This window comes from Marmota monax, unplaced genomic scaffold, assembly GCF_021218885.2.
Source record: "Marmota monax isolate L192 unplaced genomic scaffold, Marmota_monax_Labrador192_F-V1.1 WCK01_AAM20220418_F8-fsc00353, whole genome shotgun sequence".
NCBI lineage: Eukaryota > Metazoa > Chordata > Mammalia > Rodentia > Sciuridae > Marmota > Marmota monax.
In genome coordinates, this window is record NW_026692700.1 from 582,675 (window position 1) to 599,078 (window position 16,404).

General features: G+C 56.2%; 1 protein-coding gene across 3 annotated transcripts; it reads left to right on the top strand.

The window, feature by feature from the left end:
- Positions 1-5,327: 5,327 nt before the first annotated feature.
- On the top strand, positions 5,328-16,316 carry Engase (endo-beta-N-acetylglucosaminidase). Of its 3 annotated transcripts, XM_046446673.2 has the most exons (15): positions 5,328-5,485; positions 6,963-7,033; positions 7,178-7,379; positions 8,212-8,360; positions 8,810-8,967; positions 9,657-9,805; positions 10,127-10,292; positions 11,097-11,200; positions 11,541-11,649; positions 11,821-12,011; positions 12,801-12,949; positions 13,427-13,535; positions 13,854-13,968; positions 14,113-14,175; positions 14,269-16,316. In XM_046446673.2, exons 1-15 carry the CDS (start codon positions 5,358-5,360, stop codon positions 14,527-14,529), a joined length of 2,124 nt encoding a protein of 707 aa, XP_046302629.1. In that variant the 5' UTR covers positions 5,328-5,357; the 3' UTR covers positions 14,530-16,316. The 3 variants fall into 3 exon arrangements, with proteins under 3 accessions (XP_046302629.1, XP_046302628.1, XP_046302630.1); XM_046446672.2 differs by having other exon boundaries at positions 14,113-16,316; XM_046446674.2 differs by having other exon boundaries at positions 5,417-5,485; positions 7,182-7,379; positions 14,113-16,316.
- The last annotated feature ends 88 nt before the right edge of the window (positions 16,317-16,404 follow it).

Here is a 16,404-nt window from a genome sequence, read left to right on the forward strand (position 1 = left end):
CCATGGCACACGCCTGTAATCCTAGCAACTCCAGAGGCTGAGGCAGGAGGATCCCGAGTTCAAAGCTAGCCTCGGCAACAGCAAGGCCCTCAGCAAATCAGTGAGACCCTGTGTCTAAGTAAAATACAAAATAGGGTTGGGGGTGTGGTTCAGTGGTCGAGTGCCCCTGAGTTCAACCCCCAGTACCTGCCCTCCCGATAAAATAAAATAAATGACAGCAGACAGATGTTTGCTGTTTAAGTGTCCAGTGATAGGTGGATGTGTGGGTAGATCAGGATGTCTTAGAATTATAGTGTATTAAGTAGCAGTCAAAATGACAAATCAGAGTTCTAGAAACCAGTATTCCTTGATTTCAAAAATATTACTGGGTGAAAAATAATTATTCTGAGTGCAGAATACTTTTTACAATACTCATTTTTATAAAACATAAACAATATCATACAGGTACCTGTATTTTGAAACATGTATTTTATTTTTAGAGAGAGAGAGAGAGAGAATTTTTTAATATTTATTTTTTAGCTTTTGGTGGACACAACATCTTTATTTGTACGTGGTGCTGAGGATCGACCCAGTGCCCCACGCATGCCAGACGAGCGCACTACCGCTTGAGCCACATCCCCAGCCCACATGTATGTTTTTAACATGTACGAATGCATGGAAAAGTCTTTTTAAATGTCTGGAAGAATAGAGGCCAAACTGATAATATTGGTGAAACATTGAGGGGTCTTTGGAGGAGAGGGGAAGTGGATGAAAGAACTTCACTTCTATCCTCAGTGCTCTAAAAGAATGTGATGTGTCAAAAGACAGAATGACAACAAACTCAGTTACAGATTGAATGGGCTTGGTGTTTCGCTTTAGCAGTGCTGGGGACTGAGTCCACAACCTTGTGCGCGCTAGGCCTGCACTCCGCCCCAGCCCCTTGCATTGCCTTTCACTCCCTCACGAATCAGAGCGTCCTGCACTGCACAGCGTGGAGTGAGAGCCCTGCTGCATGGTGGCCTGACGGTGGTTTAGGAAGGTGGGAGAGAGCCGGCTGGTTGACCTCAGGCAGCTTCAGGTGCTCTTCCTCCTACGTTGACTCCGGTGGACTGGAATCCTCTGGGTTTTTTTTTTTGGAAACTGGCCTGTCTGGGGATTTGCCTGCTTCCTTAAAAGTATCAGATTGCTTCTGTGGCACTTATCGTGAGTGACTCCATTCTGGTTTGGGGAGGTCTGTTGGGGTCCAGGCCCCAGGATGGCATCCTATCATTTTGTTCCACAAATGCTCCTGTGGTTGCAATAAAACAGGGGGAGTGGCAGGGCAGCGTCCCAGGTGGTGGCCTCCTGTTGTGGAGCAGTGGAATGGTGTCACAGGTGGAGGCGTGGGGGCAGGTGATGGGCAGGCCGAGGCTCTGGTGGGTGTGAGGCTGGGCAGGGCAGCTGGGGCCTGAGGTCAGCCCCAGTTGGTCATTCAGAAGCCTTTTCTGAGCAGCTAGGGGGACTCTAGGAGGGAAGCAACATTTTGAAAGTGTTTAAGATGCTCGTTGCTTTTGCCCCAGCAGTTGTGAGGCATCACCCTGAGTGGACAGAAGGAGGACAAGGAGGACTAACAAGGTCACGGGATTCACAGGAGACCCGGCAGCCTCGAGCGGCAGGCTGCTGCTCTGAACTTCCAACTTCCTGGGCAGTCAGTCCCCGACTTACGGTGGTTGGACTTCACGTTCTTTAGCATTAGGGTGGTGTGAAAACTCATCCGCACAATCATTCTGTGCAGGGTTCAACAGATTACGAGAGCTACTCAAACGCTTTATTGTACAACAGGCTCTGAGCTAAATGGCTTTGCCCAGTGTTGCCAGGCTGGGTGTTCTGAGCACGTTTGAGGGAGGCCGGGCTCAGCCTTGACGATGGCGACTTGCTGTGGTTTCATCAGGATGAAAAGCGATTGTAGTGGGGGAGTACCTGTACCTAGCCTCACCTTCGTGAGATTCAGCCCCTGTAATAAATACTGAAACGGGCCGGCTAAACCACACAGATCTTACTTCTCTCCTATAAAACCTGGATCGGACACTCCAGGAAGACACTGGTCTGGGCTGTTGGGTCCCCAGGCCACTTCTGTCCTTCTGCTTGGTATGCCCTGAGTGTGGATCCATCTGTCTCAGATGGCTGGTGCAGTGCCCACGTATATGGGCACCCTGCCTGGCAGCTGGCAGGAAGCAGGGAGTGGGGGGGAGGGCTTGCCTTTGTTTCGCAGGCACAACCAGAGTGAGCCTTGCCACTGCCCTTGTCACCTGGACTTACTCTCGTGGCTTCTGGAAGGCTGGGCTGACGCTGGCAGTCAGGCAGCTGGCTGAGACACAGGCTCCTGGTCCTACAGGACAAGGGAGAAGGGGTGCTGGGAACCATCAGCAGCTCCTGCCATACTCCTCTGCACGCTGGCGGCCAAGATTGGGGGGCTCTCTTCCCGGGAACCGCAGGAGGGGTCAGGGAGAGGGAGCGGGAGAGAAAGCACGCAGACAGAAGCCCGGTTCTCCCACTCTGGGCTCAGAAGAGGGGCAACTGTGGTGGCCAACGTGGCTGGCAAAAGGCCACCTGCTCCACGAAGTGGATGGCCCAGTAGGGTCAGGCAGGGCAGTTCCTGAGGCCCAGCTGACCAAACCCACCGGCTTCCTGTTCTAGTGTGGACAGAGCCCAGGGCAGTTGAGAGCCCACCAGGAATGTCAGAGGGGTGCACAGCACAGCCAGGTGCCTCTGTGGCAAGGCAGAAAAGCGTAAACTCAAAGCCGGCTGCCGGACTTGCCAAACAAACACGCAGGATCCCAGCTTGATCTGAGTTTCAGATAAACAATTTCAGATAAACAAGGCGTGATTTTTTAGTACAAGCATGTCCCATGTCCCATTCACCATTTATTTGGAATTCAAATTTACTTGGGCACTCTGTGTTTTATCTGGAAACCATATAAGGTTAGGGGTTCAGAGGGCCCATCCAGGCCTTAGAGGAGTCTGGAGCCTTGAAGGGAGCCAACACAAGCTCCCGGCAGACACCCACACCTCCAGTCTTGGCCGGCACCACGATCGAGGCCCATATTCAACAACCTGAGTCACTGTCCCCACCCTCGGCATTTATGGAAGCTTGGGGCCTCATAAAGCTCAAAGTTTGCAACGATAATAAATAGGCCCAGTTAACTTGGCTGGGCAGCAGCTTCAGGCCTGACCCTGGATGCTCCAGGCGCAGAGGGAGGCCTCGTCCTCACACTGGCCCCTTCTCCCCCGCTCAGAGCACTCTCTGCCAGTTTCCGGTGAGCTTCTGTGCCCGGGACCCTGAGGAGGACCCTTTGGCAGATGCCCTCTCTGGGTCCTGCAGGGATAGGGGGTGTGGTTCCTGCAGAGCCCAGCCTTGGGGTTCAACTTGGTCAGTGCTCTGCATCTAGAAACCCTGCCGAGACCGGACTCCAGCCTTTCCACCCCACTGTCTTTTCCACAGCTCCCTTTAAGTTGCAGGAACTGAGAAAAGCAAACGGTCTTGACCGTAGGCCACCCTGCCCCTGAGAGGACTCTTCTGTCTCCACTTCCTGTCGTGAGGGGCCATGCCAGTAGCACAGACCTCACATGCCCGTGTCTCTCCACAATGTCGGAATTATTAAATAATAAATTCATAAGCTGTACCCCTCTCAGTGGTGGCAATTCATTAAATACTCTTGGGCCACCCGAGAGTCATAAGTCAGACAATCACAAGTTCTCTTATCCCCTCCAATCTTAATTTCTAATATCTATAATACTCAAGTTACACACCATACTTCACACAATGATATATATATATATATATATATATATATATAGTTGTATATATGGTTATTTTATATATATATATATACACACACACACACACACACATAATGTTATATATTCACAGAAAGACTAAAAAAGAGTTAAGGTTGGGCTGGGGATGTGGCTCAAGCGGTAGTGCGCTTGCCTGGCATGCGTGCGGCCTGGGTTCGATCCTCAGCACCACATACAAACAAAGATGTTGTGTCCGCCGAAAAACTAAAAAATAAATATTAAAAAATTTTCTCTCTCTCTCTTAAAAAAAAAAAAGAGTTAAGGTAGTTGGTATCTTTGGGTTTACAGGATGCTGTTCCAAGAGCCCAGGCAGAAATATGAAGTAGTCATCAGAGTTACCGTAGATGATTAGATAAGGATCTCAATGAGCCAGTTCTGCAGAGCTGTCAAGGCAGGCAGACAGGAGGTTTCAGAGTGTCAGCTTGAAGTGCCTGATTGAGGTGTCAGCTTGGAGTGGGCCATGCGTGGCCATCATGGGCTGAAGAAACCGCTGTGTGAAGCCTGAAGGGACAGAAAGTCAGAGGTGCATTGCTCTAGCAATCTTCTTGGGCAAGGCTTGTGATGAGTGACCAGATGGCGGGGCCAGGGTGCTGCCGTGTGCAGTCTCAGGGGGCTTCTCTTCTACAGGTCTTAGGTGAGGAGCTGTGCCTGGTGAGGGTGATAAGCTCCTGTGTCTGGTGTCTCTGATGTGAACCTGGAAGCCCTCATGTGCAGGTGCTCCCTGATTCAGTTAGACAAGTTGGCACAGATAAGTTATTTATCAATTTGTGCCTGATGGTGGTGCTGGGCAGATGGTGGTTGTTAACTTGTACAAACAAGGTGTGGAGTCATTCTACCTTGGCACCTGAACTCAAAAGGGAGCGGAAAAGGCAAACTCCTGCCTTGCAGAACGGAAGGCTGGGCAAGCCTGAAAACCGCGGCTCTGCAGGTCACAGAGTCACTGGGCGGGGCACAGCCTGCTCTCCACACTTACCTGTTCCCTTCCAGATTCCTTATTGCAACTGGACTCTTTTCCAGGTGCTTCTGAACAGGTTTCTGCCTCATTCCTTTATTGATTAACGAGCAGAACACAATCTTTAGCAGTGGTTGATATTTACACACGAATGAGAATCAGGATTTTACCTTTTTCTGAAAATTATCTTTTAATAGGGGCCGGTAGATCCGAATTAAAATCCCGTTTCTACCATTTGCTGACCCTGTGACTTCTGCTAGATTCCATTTATCTCAGAAAAGCCTCGGTTTGCACACAGCGCGCGAAGACGCGGAGAAACCTCCAAATCTCCTGCAAGGGGGCTCAGAACCCTCCTAGGCCCCGCCCACAGGCCCCGCCCACCCACAGGCTCCGCCCCCAGCCCTTCTCGGACTACTTATTCCCCGCCTGCCCGGGGGCCTACAGCCCTAGCGCGCGGAGTCCCGCGGGGCCCAATCGCAGCGCGCTCCCGCGCTACGCACTTCCCATTGGCTGAGGGCGGGAGCGAGGGCGGGCCCGCGCCTGCGATTGGCTCTCGGAGCCGGTGTCGCGGCGGCCAGAGCGCCAGACCATGGAGGCTTCCACGGTGCTGACCCGGGCCACCGTGCGGCGGCTGCGGCAGGGACCAGCGGCCCCGGAGGCGATGGCGCGGAAGGAGCCGGATCGGTTGCCCAGGCGGCAGCGGCGGCCGGGGCGTAGGTGGGCACGGCGGGGTCCGGCGGAGGGGAGGCGGCATCTGGGCCCAGGTCCCCACGGACCACCGGGGCTGCGGGTGCGTCCCACCGCCCGGCCCGCCGCTGCGAGGGACAGACCCCCAAGCGAGCCGCAGGGCCCGTCCCCTCCTCAGAGCTGGGTGCCACGGCCGCTACCCACATCCCTCGTGGCATTTGCAATGGCCCAGCAGTTGCAGCTGGTGGAAGGGGTTGGCTTTCTGAAGGGGTGACGCTTGAACTGAGGCTTTAGGGAGCAGCACAAAGGTCAAAGGTCAGATAAAGGGCCCCCTCTGGGGCCATTTGCCCACCTGGAAGCCCCTGGTCAGTAGGCCACTGGGGGGGGGGGGGAAGTTAGGACCACGTGGTGGCAGACCCCGCTTGGTTTTCAAGCCCGAAGCAATGAGGCTGATGAGCGCGGGGACTGGAGGTGGGCAGCCAATGGCTGTTGGCTGGTGGGAAGGCTTTTGGGATAGGAGGAAAGTTGGGATGCCCCTTTCCTCCTCCTGGAGGAATAAAGGTGACAAAGGCAGCAATGTTCCGAGAGGCCCTTCAGGGAGCAGCCGAAGGGTGGACAAATCAGCCCGAAAGGGGGCTCTGGAAGAGGAACCTGGGGGAATGAAACTTGAAAAGAAGCATTTTTCTTGGCACCTCCACTTTCACCTCAGACACTTTTGCAGTTCCCAGAGGTTCTCTGCCTCAGGGTCCTGCAGAGGGAGTAGTGACAATAGGCCTTTGCCTGGAAGTGGAGTGCTGGCAGGTGACACCCCAGTGGACAGAGGGGCAGCCTTAGGCATTGAAAGATTTAGAGAATTCAGACACTGATTCCCGTGGTCCTAAATGGCTGTTGCAGGATCTCTTTCACTGTTCTTAAAATCATATATATATATATATATATATATATATATATATATGATCATATTTTTAATGTGATATATATTTTAAGCATATGAGTTTATATTTTTAAGTGTAGGCGTGTGTATATATATTTATATTGAATCAGAGCTTTCCGTCTTAGTGTACCAAAGGCACTGTTTCTTGTGTTATCCGTTCATGAAGGCTAAAGAGTTAGTTCTGTGGAATACACTTAGGGGAAGGAGGATAGGAGGGGATAGGCCAGGAAGCCTGGCCCTTGCTCTCTTAAGACAGTACTTTGTTGGTACCTTGAGTAGCCCTTACCCCTCGTCCCTGTGGACCTGTGAAGAACGTCTTTGGTCTTTGGCGTGTGTCTAGCTGTTCTGGTGGGTGAGGTGTTTATTAACAGGAGTGATGTTTGGCATCTGTGTCCAAGCGGAAGCCCGTCCTGTTGCTAACACAGTCACCTGGAAGATCAGACAGAGCTCCTTAACTACTGTGCTTCAGCACCTGTTTCCATAGCTTGTGTTAAATACCTACCATTTACTTCCAAGCATTTTTTTTTTACCCTTTTATTAAAAAAATTTTTTTTAAACTTATTCTTTGCCTAGAATCAAAGAGGACCAAGAAGCAGCAGCAGTCTTTCGAGAAGTGGTCAGTTTCACTCCGGATCCTTTGCCAGGTAAGAGGATCTGGGCTCTGAATAATCTTCTGCATTATTCTGGAGGGTGGCTCCCCACCCTCTTAGGTTCTCCCAGTCATCATGAAAACATTTCCACTATCCAGAATTTTCCATTGATTCCTCACTGCTTCCTCCTCGGACCAGTTAGATATTATGACAAGGACACCACAGAACCTATCAGCTTTTACTTTTCTTCGCTGGAGGAACTCCTGGCCTGGACGCCCCACATGGAAGATGGCTTCAATGTGGCCCTGGAGCCCTTGGGGTGTCGTCAGCCCCCACTGAGCAGCCGTAGGCCCCGGACCCTTCTGTGCCATGACATGATGGGCGGGTACCTGGAAGACAGGTGAGGACGAGCTTGAGTTGACCCTACTGCTGGTCATCCTCTGGTGGGCCGCGGGCGGGAGAATATCATGCAGTAAATAGAAGAAGCCCTGGACTGCAGTCGGGAGGCGGGCTCTGGACTGGCCGGTGAGGGGGCCTTCATCTGTGAGAAGATGTGAGAAGGTGTGGTTGGGTGATCTCCTCTCCTCAGCTCCAGAGTCATCTGGTTCCTTGAAACCTGGTGGACTTGAGGGGACACAGTAGGGATTTCCTTCTGTCTGCCTGGCCACTTGGTTGATCTTTGTAACTCTTCCCCACACCCTGTACTGGTCTGGGTCTGTTGGCTGTGGCTTCCGGTGCGCAGCTGTGCCCATCCCATTCCGGCGAGATCTGATATGTCCATAAAACAGTCTTGGATGTGGTGATTGGAAGGAGGCTTGAGTAGAGCTAGCCTGTACCCTGACAGGCAGGCCACGAAGCCTCACCTTCACACCAGGGAGACTGTCCAGGGCACTGCTGACCTCTGCAGAGAGGAGGTCACAGCCATGGAGAGCCTGTTTCCTCTCCTTTGTTCATCGGCTCACAGCAGCCAGAAGTGCCCAGTCCACACAGATTGAGTGGCAGGTGCCGAACACCCCGCAGAGACCCTTCTCTCCCGGCCGCCTTGACAGCAGGAGTGCAGCCTGTTCCTGCTTCTGGCTCTCCCTGCGTGGGCTGCCCACAGCAGGCTGTCCGCCAGTGCTGACCGAGGAGAGCCTAGGAGAGACCTTGCTCAGGGCTGCCTCTGTTCCCCTGAGCCCGCTGTGTCCTCATTCTGTCTCCTGGGACCTGAGTTTGTTCTGTTTCTTCACCAGGTTTATTCAGGGCTCAGCGGTGCAGAATCCCTACTCCTTCTACCACTGGCAGTACATTGACATCTTTGTGTACTTCAGCCATCACACGGTCACCATCCCCCCCGTGGGCTGGACCAATGCTGCCCACAGGCATGGGGTCTGTGTGCTGGGTAAGAGCCAGGCTCATTGGCACAATGCTGGGTGACCCAGCAACTAGAGGTGGGGCTTTGTCTGCTTCCTGATAGGGGCTGGCTCAGTGGCCAGGACAGGTATTTGCACCCTTCTGGAGACGACCAGACATTCACTGTTCCCACTGGGCAGTTGGTCACTGCTAATGGCTAGCATGAAAGCCGCTGTACACAACAGATGGGTAAACAGGCCAGTGCTGCCTTGCTCGCAAGTGCGGGGTGGCTGACTCTCCCGGTTAGGCAGTTCCTCTCCAGGTGGGAGCCGAATCCAGGTACTGGTGTGCACGTAACCATACTGCTGGGCCCACCGGGTGTCTCCAGCACTAGCTGAATTTGACGGTCTAGCAGGTTTTCCAGTGCTGCTTATGCTAGCATGTTGCAGCCCCCTGGGTGGAAGGTGAGGCCTGACTCATTCCTCTGCTTTCCCACAGGGACTTTCATCACGGAGTGGAATGATGGGGCCCGGCTCTGCGAAGCCTTCCTGGCGGGGGAGGAGCGCTCCTACCAGGCGGTGGCCGACCGGCTGGTCCAGATTGCTCAGTTTTTTCATTTCGATGGCTGGCTGATCAACATAGAAAACCCTCTGAGTGTGAGTACGGCTGCGGCCTGTGCCTCTGCCACCAGCCCCATGTGTTGCCACCCCTCCCACCCCAGTCACAGCAGCAGAAGCCATTTTTTATCAGGCAGAGCTGGCTCTGCCACCTGTGCCACCTCTGTGACCGTGGACCAGGATGGGTCTTCCCCAGGAGCCTCTCGCTCCCCCAGGGTGGCCAGGCCTGTGCTCTGCCCTGCTGTGCCTTGGGCTGGGTGGAGCTTCCCTTCCATGGCTGCCCTCCCCTTCCTCTGTGTTGGTCTTTTCCTGAGTTCTGACCCATATCCTTCCTGTCCAGCAAGAAAGGAGTCGAACATCTGGCTGGATCCTTCTCTTTCCTTCTGTGAGGTTGAGGGGATTTGGGGACGGTGGCTTTTTTTTCTTTTCTCGTCCTGGTACCGCCATCTGGACTCAGTGGACCTTTATCACTGAGTGACATCCCCAGCCCTTTTTATTTTCTATTTGCAGACAGGGTCTTGCTAAGCTGCCCATGTCTGGTCTTGACTTGTGGTCCTCCTGCCTCAGCCTCCTGGGTAGTGGGGATCAGAGGCCTGCATCACCATGCCCCAGGACCCTGCCTTTTTTGCATGATCTTTGCTCCTCTGTGCTCCTGTCTGCCCTGGCATGCGTTCTTTCCCTGACCAACACACCTGGCCTGCCCAAGGGTCTGCCCTCTGTCTCCCCAGCTGGCCGCTGTGAGGAACACACCTCTTTTCCTGCGATACCTGACCACTCAGCTGCACCGTCAGGTCCCAGGGAGCCTGGTGCTCTGGTACGACAGTGTGCTGAAAAGTGGGAGCCTCAAATGGCAGGATGAGCTCAATGAGCACAACAGGTGAGCCCGTGGGCAGTGCCCAGAGGAGCAGGCCGCGGGCCTGTCCATGGGGCATACCACATAGGTCTGCTTGGGCAGAAAGAGTGGGAGGGCCCAGGTCCTGCATTGCCCTGATGCTCAGCAGGCGGAATCAGTGCACAGCTACCCTGGTGCTGTGCGAGGGCTGCGGGTGGCAACTTGTAGCTGGGCTCTGCTGTTTGGGAGCAGACTCTGCCCAGGGCAGCCTGGATAGATAGCCCGTGAGCCAGGAGCGGCCACCAGTATGGAGCAGGCTGATTGCGACAGAGGGCCTAGGCCTCAGAAGATCCCTGCCACCTCCAGGGTCTTCTTTGATTCTTGTGACGGCTTCTTCACCAACTACAACTGGCGGGAAGAACACCTGGAGCGGATGCTGGGCCAGGCAGGGGAGCGCCTGGCCGACGTGTACGTGGGTGTGGACGTGTTTGCCCGCGGGAATGTGGTCGGAGGCCGATTTGACACGGACAAGGTGGGTGGTGGCCTTTGGGCCAGAGGGCCGGAGGCTTGCAGGCCCTTTCTGGGCCTCCTCTTGCTGTGGACCTTCAGACCCCACCTGTACTTCAAGGGAAAGCACAGTGGCAGCTGATTCTTCCCAGAGTGGGGGCAACTGAGGCACTGTGTGGCAGCAGCCTTCCCTGGGACTGAACTGTCCCAACTGGAGCAGTCCCTGGTTTCGTGCGGGTGTCAGTGGGCAGAAGCCTCCTGTCCCAAGCTTGTCTGGGCTCTCACCAGCCCTGACGTCCTTTCTGGATCGCATGCTCTGAAGAGCGTTGCTCCAGCCACCCCCTCCCCAGGTAGACTTAGGGTCACGGAGGGCTGCAGGCTTCCCATGACATCTCAGGGGTTCAGGACTGCAGCAGAGCGCCGCGGTTGGGGAACAGCTGTGTAAAACGAGCGTGATTTCCTGGCAAGGGGACGGGCACTGGGGCCTTCGCCTGTCGGTCCTGCCCCTTCCTGGCCATAGGATGCTCAGGTGTTAGGTGAGTTTGAAGGGAACGGACCCCATAGCTGGAGTCTCCCTGTGCTGCTCTAGTCTCAGGGCCACCCGTGTGAGTGGGAGGGAGGAGGCAGTGCGCCGAGCTACAGTGCCCCCAGAGGCACCCTCTGTACCTTCCTCTCGCCTGGCCAGCCTGTGGACCCACAGGATGAAGCCCCAGAGCCCCCAGGCAGCGTTGGAAGGAGGGCTGTGGCCTTAGAGAACTGTCCCTGTGACCTGTGCCCAGCAGGTGTATCTGGATTCTCAGATCCCCGTCTCTGACTTCTGTCCCCTCAGTCGCTGGAGCTGATCCGAAAGCATGGCTTCTCCGCAGCTCTGTTTGCCCCTGGCTGGGTGTATGAGTGTCTGGAGAAGGCGGATTTCTTCCAGAACCAGGACAAGTGAGGCCTCTCCCAGGGCTTCTCATGGGCTGGCAGGGGGGAGGCATCTAGGTGTTCTCCAGGTGTCCTGCTCTGGGGTGGCTACAGGAGGACAAGGGGACAACCTTGGCTGTCTCCTGGAGGGCTTAGACCAGCTGGGCTGGGGGACCAAAGACTGGGGAGCCTGAGTGGCCACTTCCTGCAGCTGCGCCCCTCTGGCCTGTCCTTAGCTGGGAGCGGCAGTCGCTCTCGAAGGCTTGTCTTGGAGTTTGCGGGAGAACGCCGAGGCTTGACCATGGGCCCAGGCATGTTGCAGGGTCCCTTTAAGTGGACCGAGCTGTCCCTCCCTGTGTTTCTGTAGGTTCTGGAGTTTGCTGCAACGCTTCCTGCCCACACATAGCATCTGCTCCCTGCCCTTCATCACGTCTTTCTGTCTGGGCATGGGGACACGGAGAGTCTGCTATGGCCAGGTACGTGGGCCATGTGCTGGGTGGACACTGTGGGGAAGGTGCCCTCCTCCCCACCTCCTGGCTCAGCTGGGCAGGAGGGAGCTGTGGTGGGCCGCCTACGGCACCTGCACCCTCCTGCTTGTGCCAGGAGGAGTGCACGCCTCTCCCTTTCTCTGTGTGCCCTTCATGCAGGAGCAGGCCGTGGGGCCCTGGTACCACCCGAGTGCCCAGGAGACACAGCCCCTGTTTGGGGAACACAAGCTACCCGGGGACAGCGGGGGCTGGGTGAAGATGCACTGCTGCCTGGCAGATGCCTGGCACGGGGGCAGCTCCCTGCTGCTCCAGGGGGTGATCCCGCCTGAAGTTAGCAATGTGGCTGTGAGGTGGGTGAGTGATGAGTGAGGCGAGTGGCCATCGGCTTCATTCTCTGTGTTGACTAATAAATGATAGTGGGGCAGCAGAGGCCAGAATGAGGATGGTGGACAGGCCTAGTTTATTTTTTAAAAAAATTGGGGTCAATTGGGAGGCTAAGGAAGGAAGACTGCAGGTGTGAGGCCGTTTTGGCAACTTGGTGAGCATCTGTCTCAAAATGAAAGTTGAGCTGGGTGTGATGGTGCACACATGTGATCCCAGCAACTCAGGAGGCTGAGGCAGGAGGTTGCAAGTTCAGGCTCGCCTCAACAACTTAGCGAGGCCCTGCCTCAAAATAAAAAAATGAAAAGGCCTGGGGAAGTAGCTCAGTGATAGAGCACCTCTGAGTTTAGCCCCAGTACCACACACACACAAATTGCGGTTCAGAGAGCATGGCGTGAAACCACTTCAGCCGTTCCCTTAAGCTGTGTGCACGTTGTCATGCAAGAGAGCTCCAGGCTTTGCCACCTTGCAGAAGCACCCCGCAGGGCTCCCACACTCCCTGCAGCCCTGGAAGCCACCCTTCTTTCTGCCCCTGTGTGTGCGACTCCTGAGCTCATGCCAGTGGAGTCAGCTATTTAGAACCAGGACTTTTCAGCCCACAAGAGAATCTGGCCATGGGGAAGACTGTCCCCTAGTGGCGGCAGGACTGGAGTGTAGGGCTCCTGCTGACGGGCCTCCCTCTTCCTGGTGGATGCCGTGGGATTGCCCAGCTCACCACAGAACGCCCTGCCACCTCTCACAGGGTCTTCCTCTCTCAGGTTGTTTTCCCTGCAGGTCCCCGTGCCACCCAGAATATTTCTGTCCTTGGTGTATAAGCTCGAAGGGCCCTCGGATGTCAGGGTCGCTTTGGAGCTCACTACAGGGGATGCTGGTGGCTGTCACATTGGCAGCATCTCAGTGCTGAATGGTGAGTTGCTGGGGAGATCCCAGGAGGCGGGCATCTAGAAAGGCCACGGCTGTGGGGAGCAGCTGGGGTGGACGGTGTTGGCAAGTCCTGCCTTCACTGTGGTGAGGACAGCTGGGACAGGGAGGACTCACTTCCTAGCCATAACCTGAACCTTGGTTAGCAGCAGCAGATTCCTGGCTGGGTGGACTTGGGCCCCCTGCTGGCTGAGGCACTGAGAGGGGCCTGTCAGTGGGACAGGGAGATGGCACATTGGGAGAAGCTGGCATGGGCGACACTGGCCAAGCCCAGACATGCATCCCATTTGTTCTTTTCCAAAGCCCTTCCTGGTGGTCCCCCAGTGCCTACACCTCCAGGGGTCTTATCTGGCCTGTGGGAGATAAGGCCCCTGCCAGTGGACGTCTTACTCCCTCTGGTCTCCCCTACCCTGTGTTATTTGGGAGGGGTTCTTCTTTCTCAAGCCTATGCCTCCTTCTCCAGCAGAGACAGGTTCCAGGCAGAGCCTCCAACCCCTCCAGGTACCCCCCACCAAGCTGGCCAGATGGGCAGGCCGCTGTGGCCAGCCGCTCAGCGGGGGCTGGATCCAGCGGTAAGTCCCTCTATTTTGTGCAAGACCACAGGAGGGGGTGGCTGCACATTGGGGGACTTGTGGAGTCACAGTCCCCAGTGAGAATATCCAGGACTTTCGTATAGAGACCTTGGACTGTTCCTCTGGGTTTGGGGCAGCCCTAAGATACAAGCCCAGGACTCTTGCTCAAGGTCATTGCAGGGACCTGCCATAGTTCTGGGGTCCCCACAACCTGGAGTACACCCTGTGTGCTTCTCCCCCTTGTGGCTTGAGCCTCTGCCCAGCTGGCCTGGGAGCGTTGCGCTGAGCCAGCCTGACCAGCCCATGCATCTCCCCCAGCTGCTACGAGGTGAGCCTACGTGGGTGCCTCCTGCAGGACCTCTTCGTGAACTTCTCACGGCCTCCGGGAAGCCGGAAGGAGGAGAGCTTCGCATGCCGCCTTGGCGAGATCCAGGTGCACATCCGGGAGGGTCCCAGCCGAGGTGTCTGTCTCCTGTCCTGGGGAGGGCTGCCTGGGGCTCTCCCTGGTCCTGCAGGGAGGTGGGCAGGCAGCCTCTCCTTCCTGGGGCCCAGCTGGCTGAGCCTTCTCTCCTGCCAGGTGGTGGATGCTGACAGCCTGCTGGCCCCTCTGCACCAGGTGCAGGACGTCACTGTCTCCCAGGTCCGCTGGCAGCAGCCCGCCCCTGTACTGGAGGGCCGACCGGTCCGGCTCAGGCTCAGCTGCCTGCTGCACTGGTCCTACCTCCTCCTCCAGGTGCGGTGCTTCCGAGTCCACTGCTGGGAAGGGACTAGAAGTGACTCTCCCAGCAGAGAGCCTGCAGGGCCAGAGAAGCCCACATTCCTGGGCCTGGCTTTTGCCAACCAGTACCGGGTGGTGGACTTGGTGGTGGAGGCTGCTGGACCCGGCCAGGATGGCCGTGTGGAGTTCCTGGTGGAGCCAGTCCCCAGGGAGGGCTTCCTGGTGCCTCAGGCGGAGTGGGGCAGGGCGGCCCTGCTCTATTCCTCCCCACGGTGAGCCAACCCAAGGCAGACTCCCCCTCACTCAAGACTCCAGGTGTTTTGGTGGCTGCTTCAAGCTGCCCTAGGTCCCACTCAGGAGGGTCAGGTCCTTAGAGGGTTGCTCCCCAGCTCCAGCTGTGGCCTTTGGTGGGGCATTGGTTGTAGGAAGCAGATTGCTGACTGATGGTTCTGCTGTTTGTGGGACCCCTCTCCACAGTGCGCAGTTCCCAGGGAAAAAGGAAAGGATCTGGGGAGGTTTTGTCTAGAAAATTACATAAAGGATGTTCCCTGACAGGCTGAAAGGCTTTGATGCTGAGAACAGTGACCTTCTGTTCCTGAAGACCCAACTGCAGTGGTGGCAGGGAGGCTCTGCAGCAGAGCAAGGGCCCATGGGAGGTCTTCTGAGGTGGCCCTCAGGGTGGTGGGCAGGAACCAGGGCTGTCTGCAGGGCAGGGCGGCCGACACGGTGTCTTGGGTGATGGAGCTCAGGGCTGGCTGCACTGCGTCATGCCCCCAGCTGGGGGAGGCGGGCTGCCACTGACCAGACCACTGCGGGAGCCAGCAGGCCTTGGCCTCTGCTGAGTCTCCTCCAGGTGACAGGCTCGCAGGGGGCTTCCACTTAGGCAGTGTGGCCCGGGGCGCCTGCCGCCCCTTTCCCTCTGCTCTCTGCCTTCCCCCTCCCTGGCGGCTGTGGCCCGTTGACACCGTCTTTCCGCCTCAGTGGTGCAGCCTGGCCCCTGCTCTCCTTCGTGTGCCTGCGTGGAGTCTGCTGTGATCATGGACAGGGTCAGAGGTTTGCAGGGGTGTCGCCCCCAGGCCACATAGGGCCACTGTTGGGGCTCACCTTCTCTGCCCCTGTCCTCTTTCTATGCTGGGGGCTGGGATACTCTGAGCCCAGCTGGAGGTCTTACCTGGGGCGGGATCTGTGGTAAGGGAAGAGGCCACCAGGTGGCCAGTGTAGGGGACTGACCAGCTGGACCAGGCCAGGAACCTAGAGGGCAGGGGCTCAGCTCTGCCCCTCTCCCTCCCCGTGTTCCCTGGTCCTCTCTGTAGTGGAGTTCCATGCTTCTTCCTGACTGAGTGTTCTTCCATGTCTCCCAAGGGCCACCCAGCCCTCAGGTGGACAAGTGAGGACCCAGGGCATGGGGCAGGGCCATGTCTTCCCCAGCTGGGGGTATGACATGGCGCCAGCCAGCCGTGTCTCTCTGGCTAATCCAAAACTGAGGTCACCAGTGCTGGCCTTCCTGTATTCTAGACAGCTTGGACGGTCTGTTCTGGGACCGGGAGACCATGGCCGCTCTTGCCGGCCTGCCATGTGCTCTGCTCGCCGCTTTCTCTAATTTGGATCTCCAGTTTGCCATTCCCCGGAGCGCGCTCAGCCCGGGTGCCCAGAGGAGGCGTTGGGGTGCAGGGCTGGCCGGGCTGCCCACCTGGCCTTGGGACCCTGGCTGCCAGATGCCCAACAGCCACGTCAGTGCCCCGTTTCCCCCGTTTCCTGAGGCCTGGCTTTACTTATTTATTTTTAAGTGCTGGTTCTTCCAAATATTTTATGTAGAGAAGAAGGGAAAATTTATAGTGGCAATTATTTTCTCACAGTCTGGTGAGCAAGCAATTAGAAGTGAGGGGGCTTAGTGGAGCATGGCATGTGGCAGAGCCATGCAACCCCGCTCCCCAGGAGCACGGTCCCCAGTCCCAGCAATACAAACTTCTGTGCAAGAAAATTAATCTGCCGGCATTTAAGCCTGGGCCCCTCTGGTGGGTGTAATCACTCTGAAATAAATGATCCAATGTGATGAAAAACGAGAGCTCGTGTCTTGGTGAGAGATCTGGCTCCTTCCCTGGCCCCAGCGCATGGCACTTAAGCTCTTGGTTTGGATTCTGCTGCTTCCCC

Excerpts from the sequence above, each read along its gene's own strand:
- Engase (XM_046446672.2), top strand. The coding sequence starts at position 5,358 with ATGGAGGCTTCCACGGTGCTGACCCGGGCCACCGTGCGGCGGCTGCGG. Across the intron at positions 11,650-11,820 it reads GGAGAGTCTGCTATGGCCAG|GAGCAGGCCGTGGGGCCCTG; the intron begins GTACGTGGGCCA and ends CCCTTCATGCAG. Across the intron at positions 13,536-13,853 it reads AGCGGGGGCTGGATCCAGCG|CTGCTACGAGGTGAGCCTAC; the intron begins GTAAGTCCCTCT and ends CATCTCCCCCAG.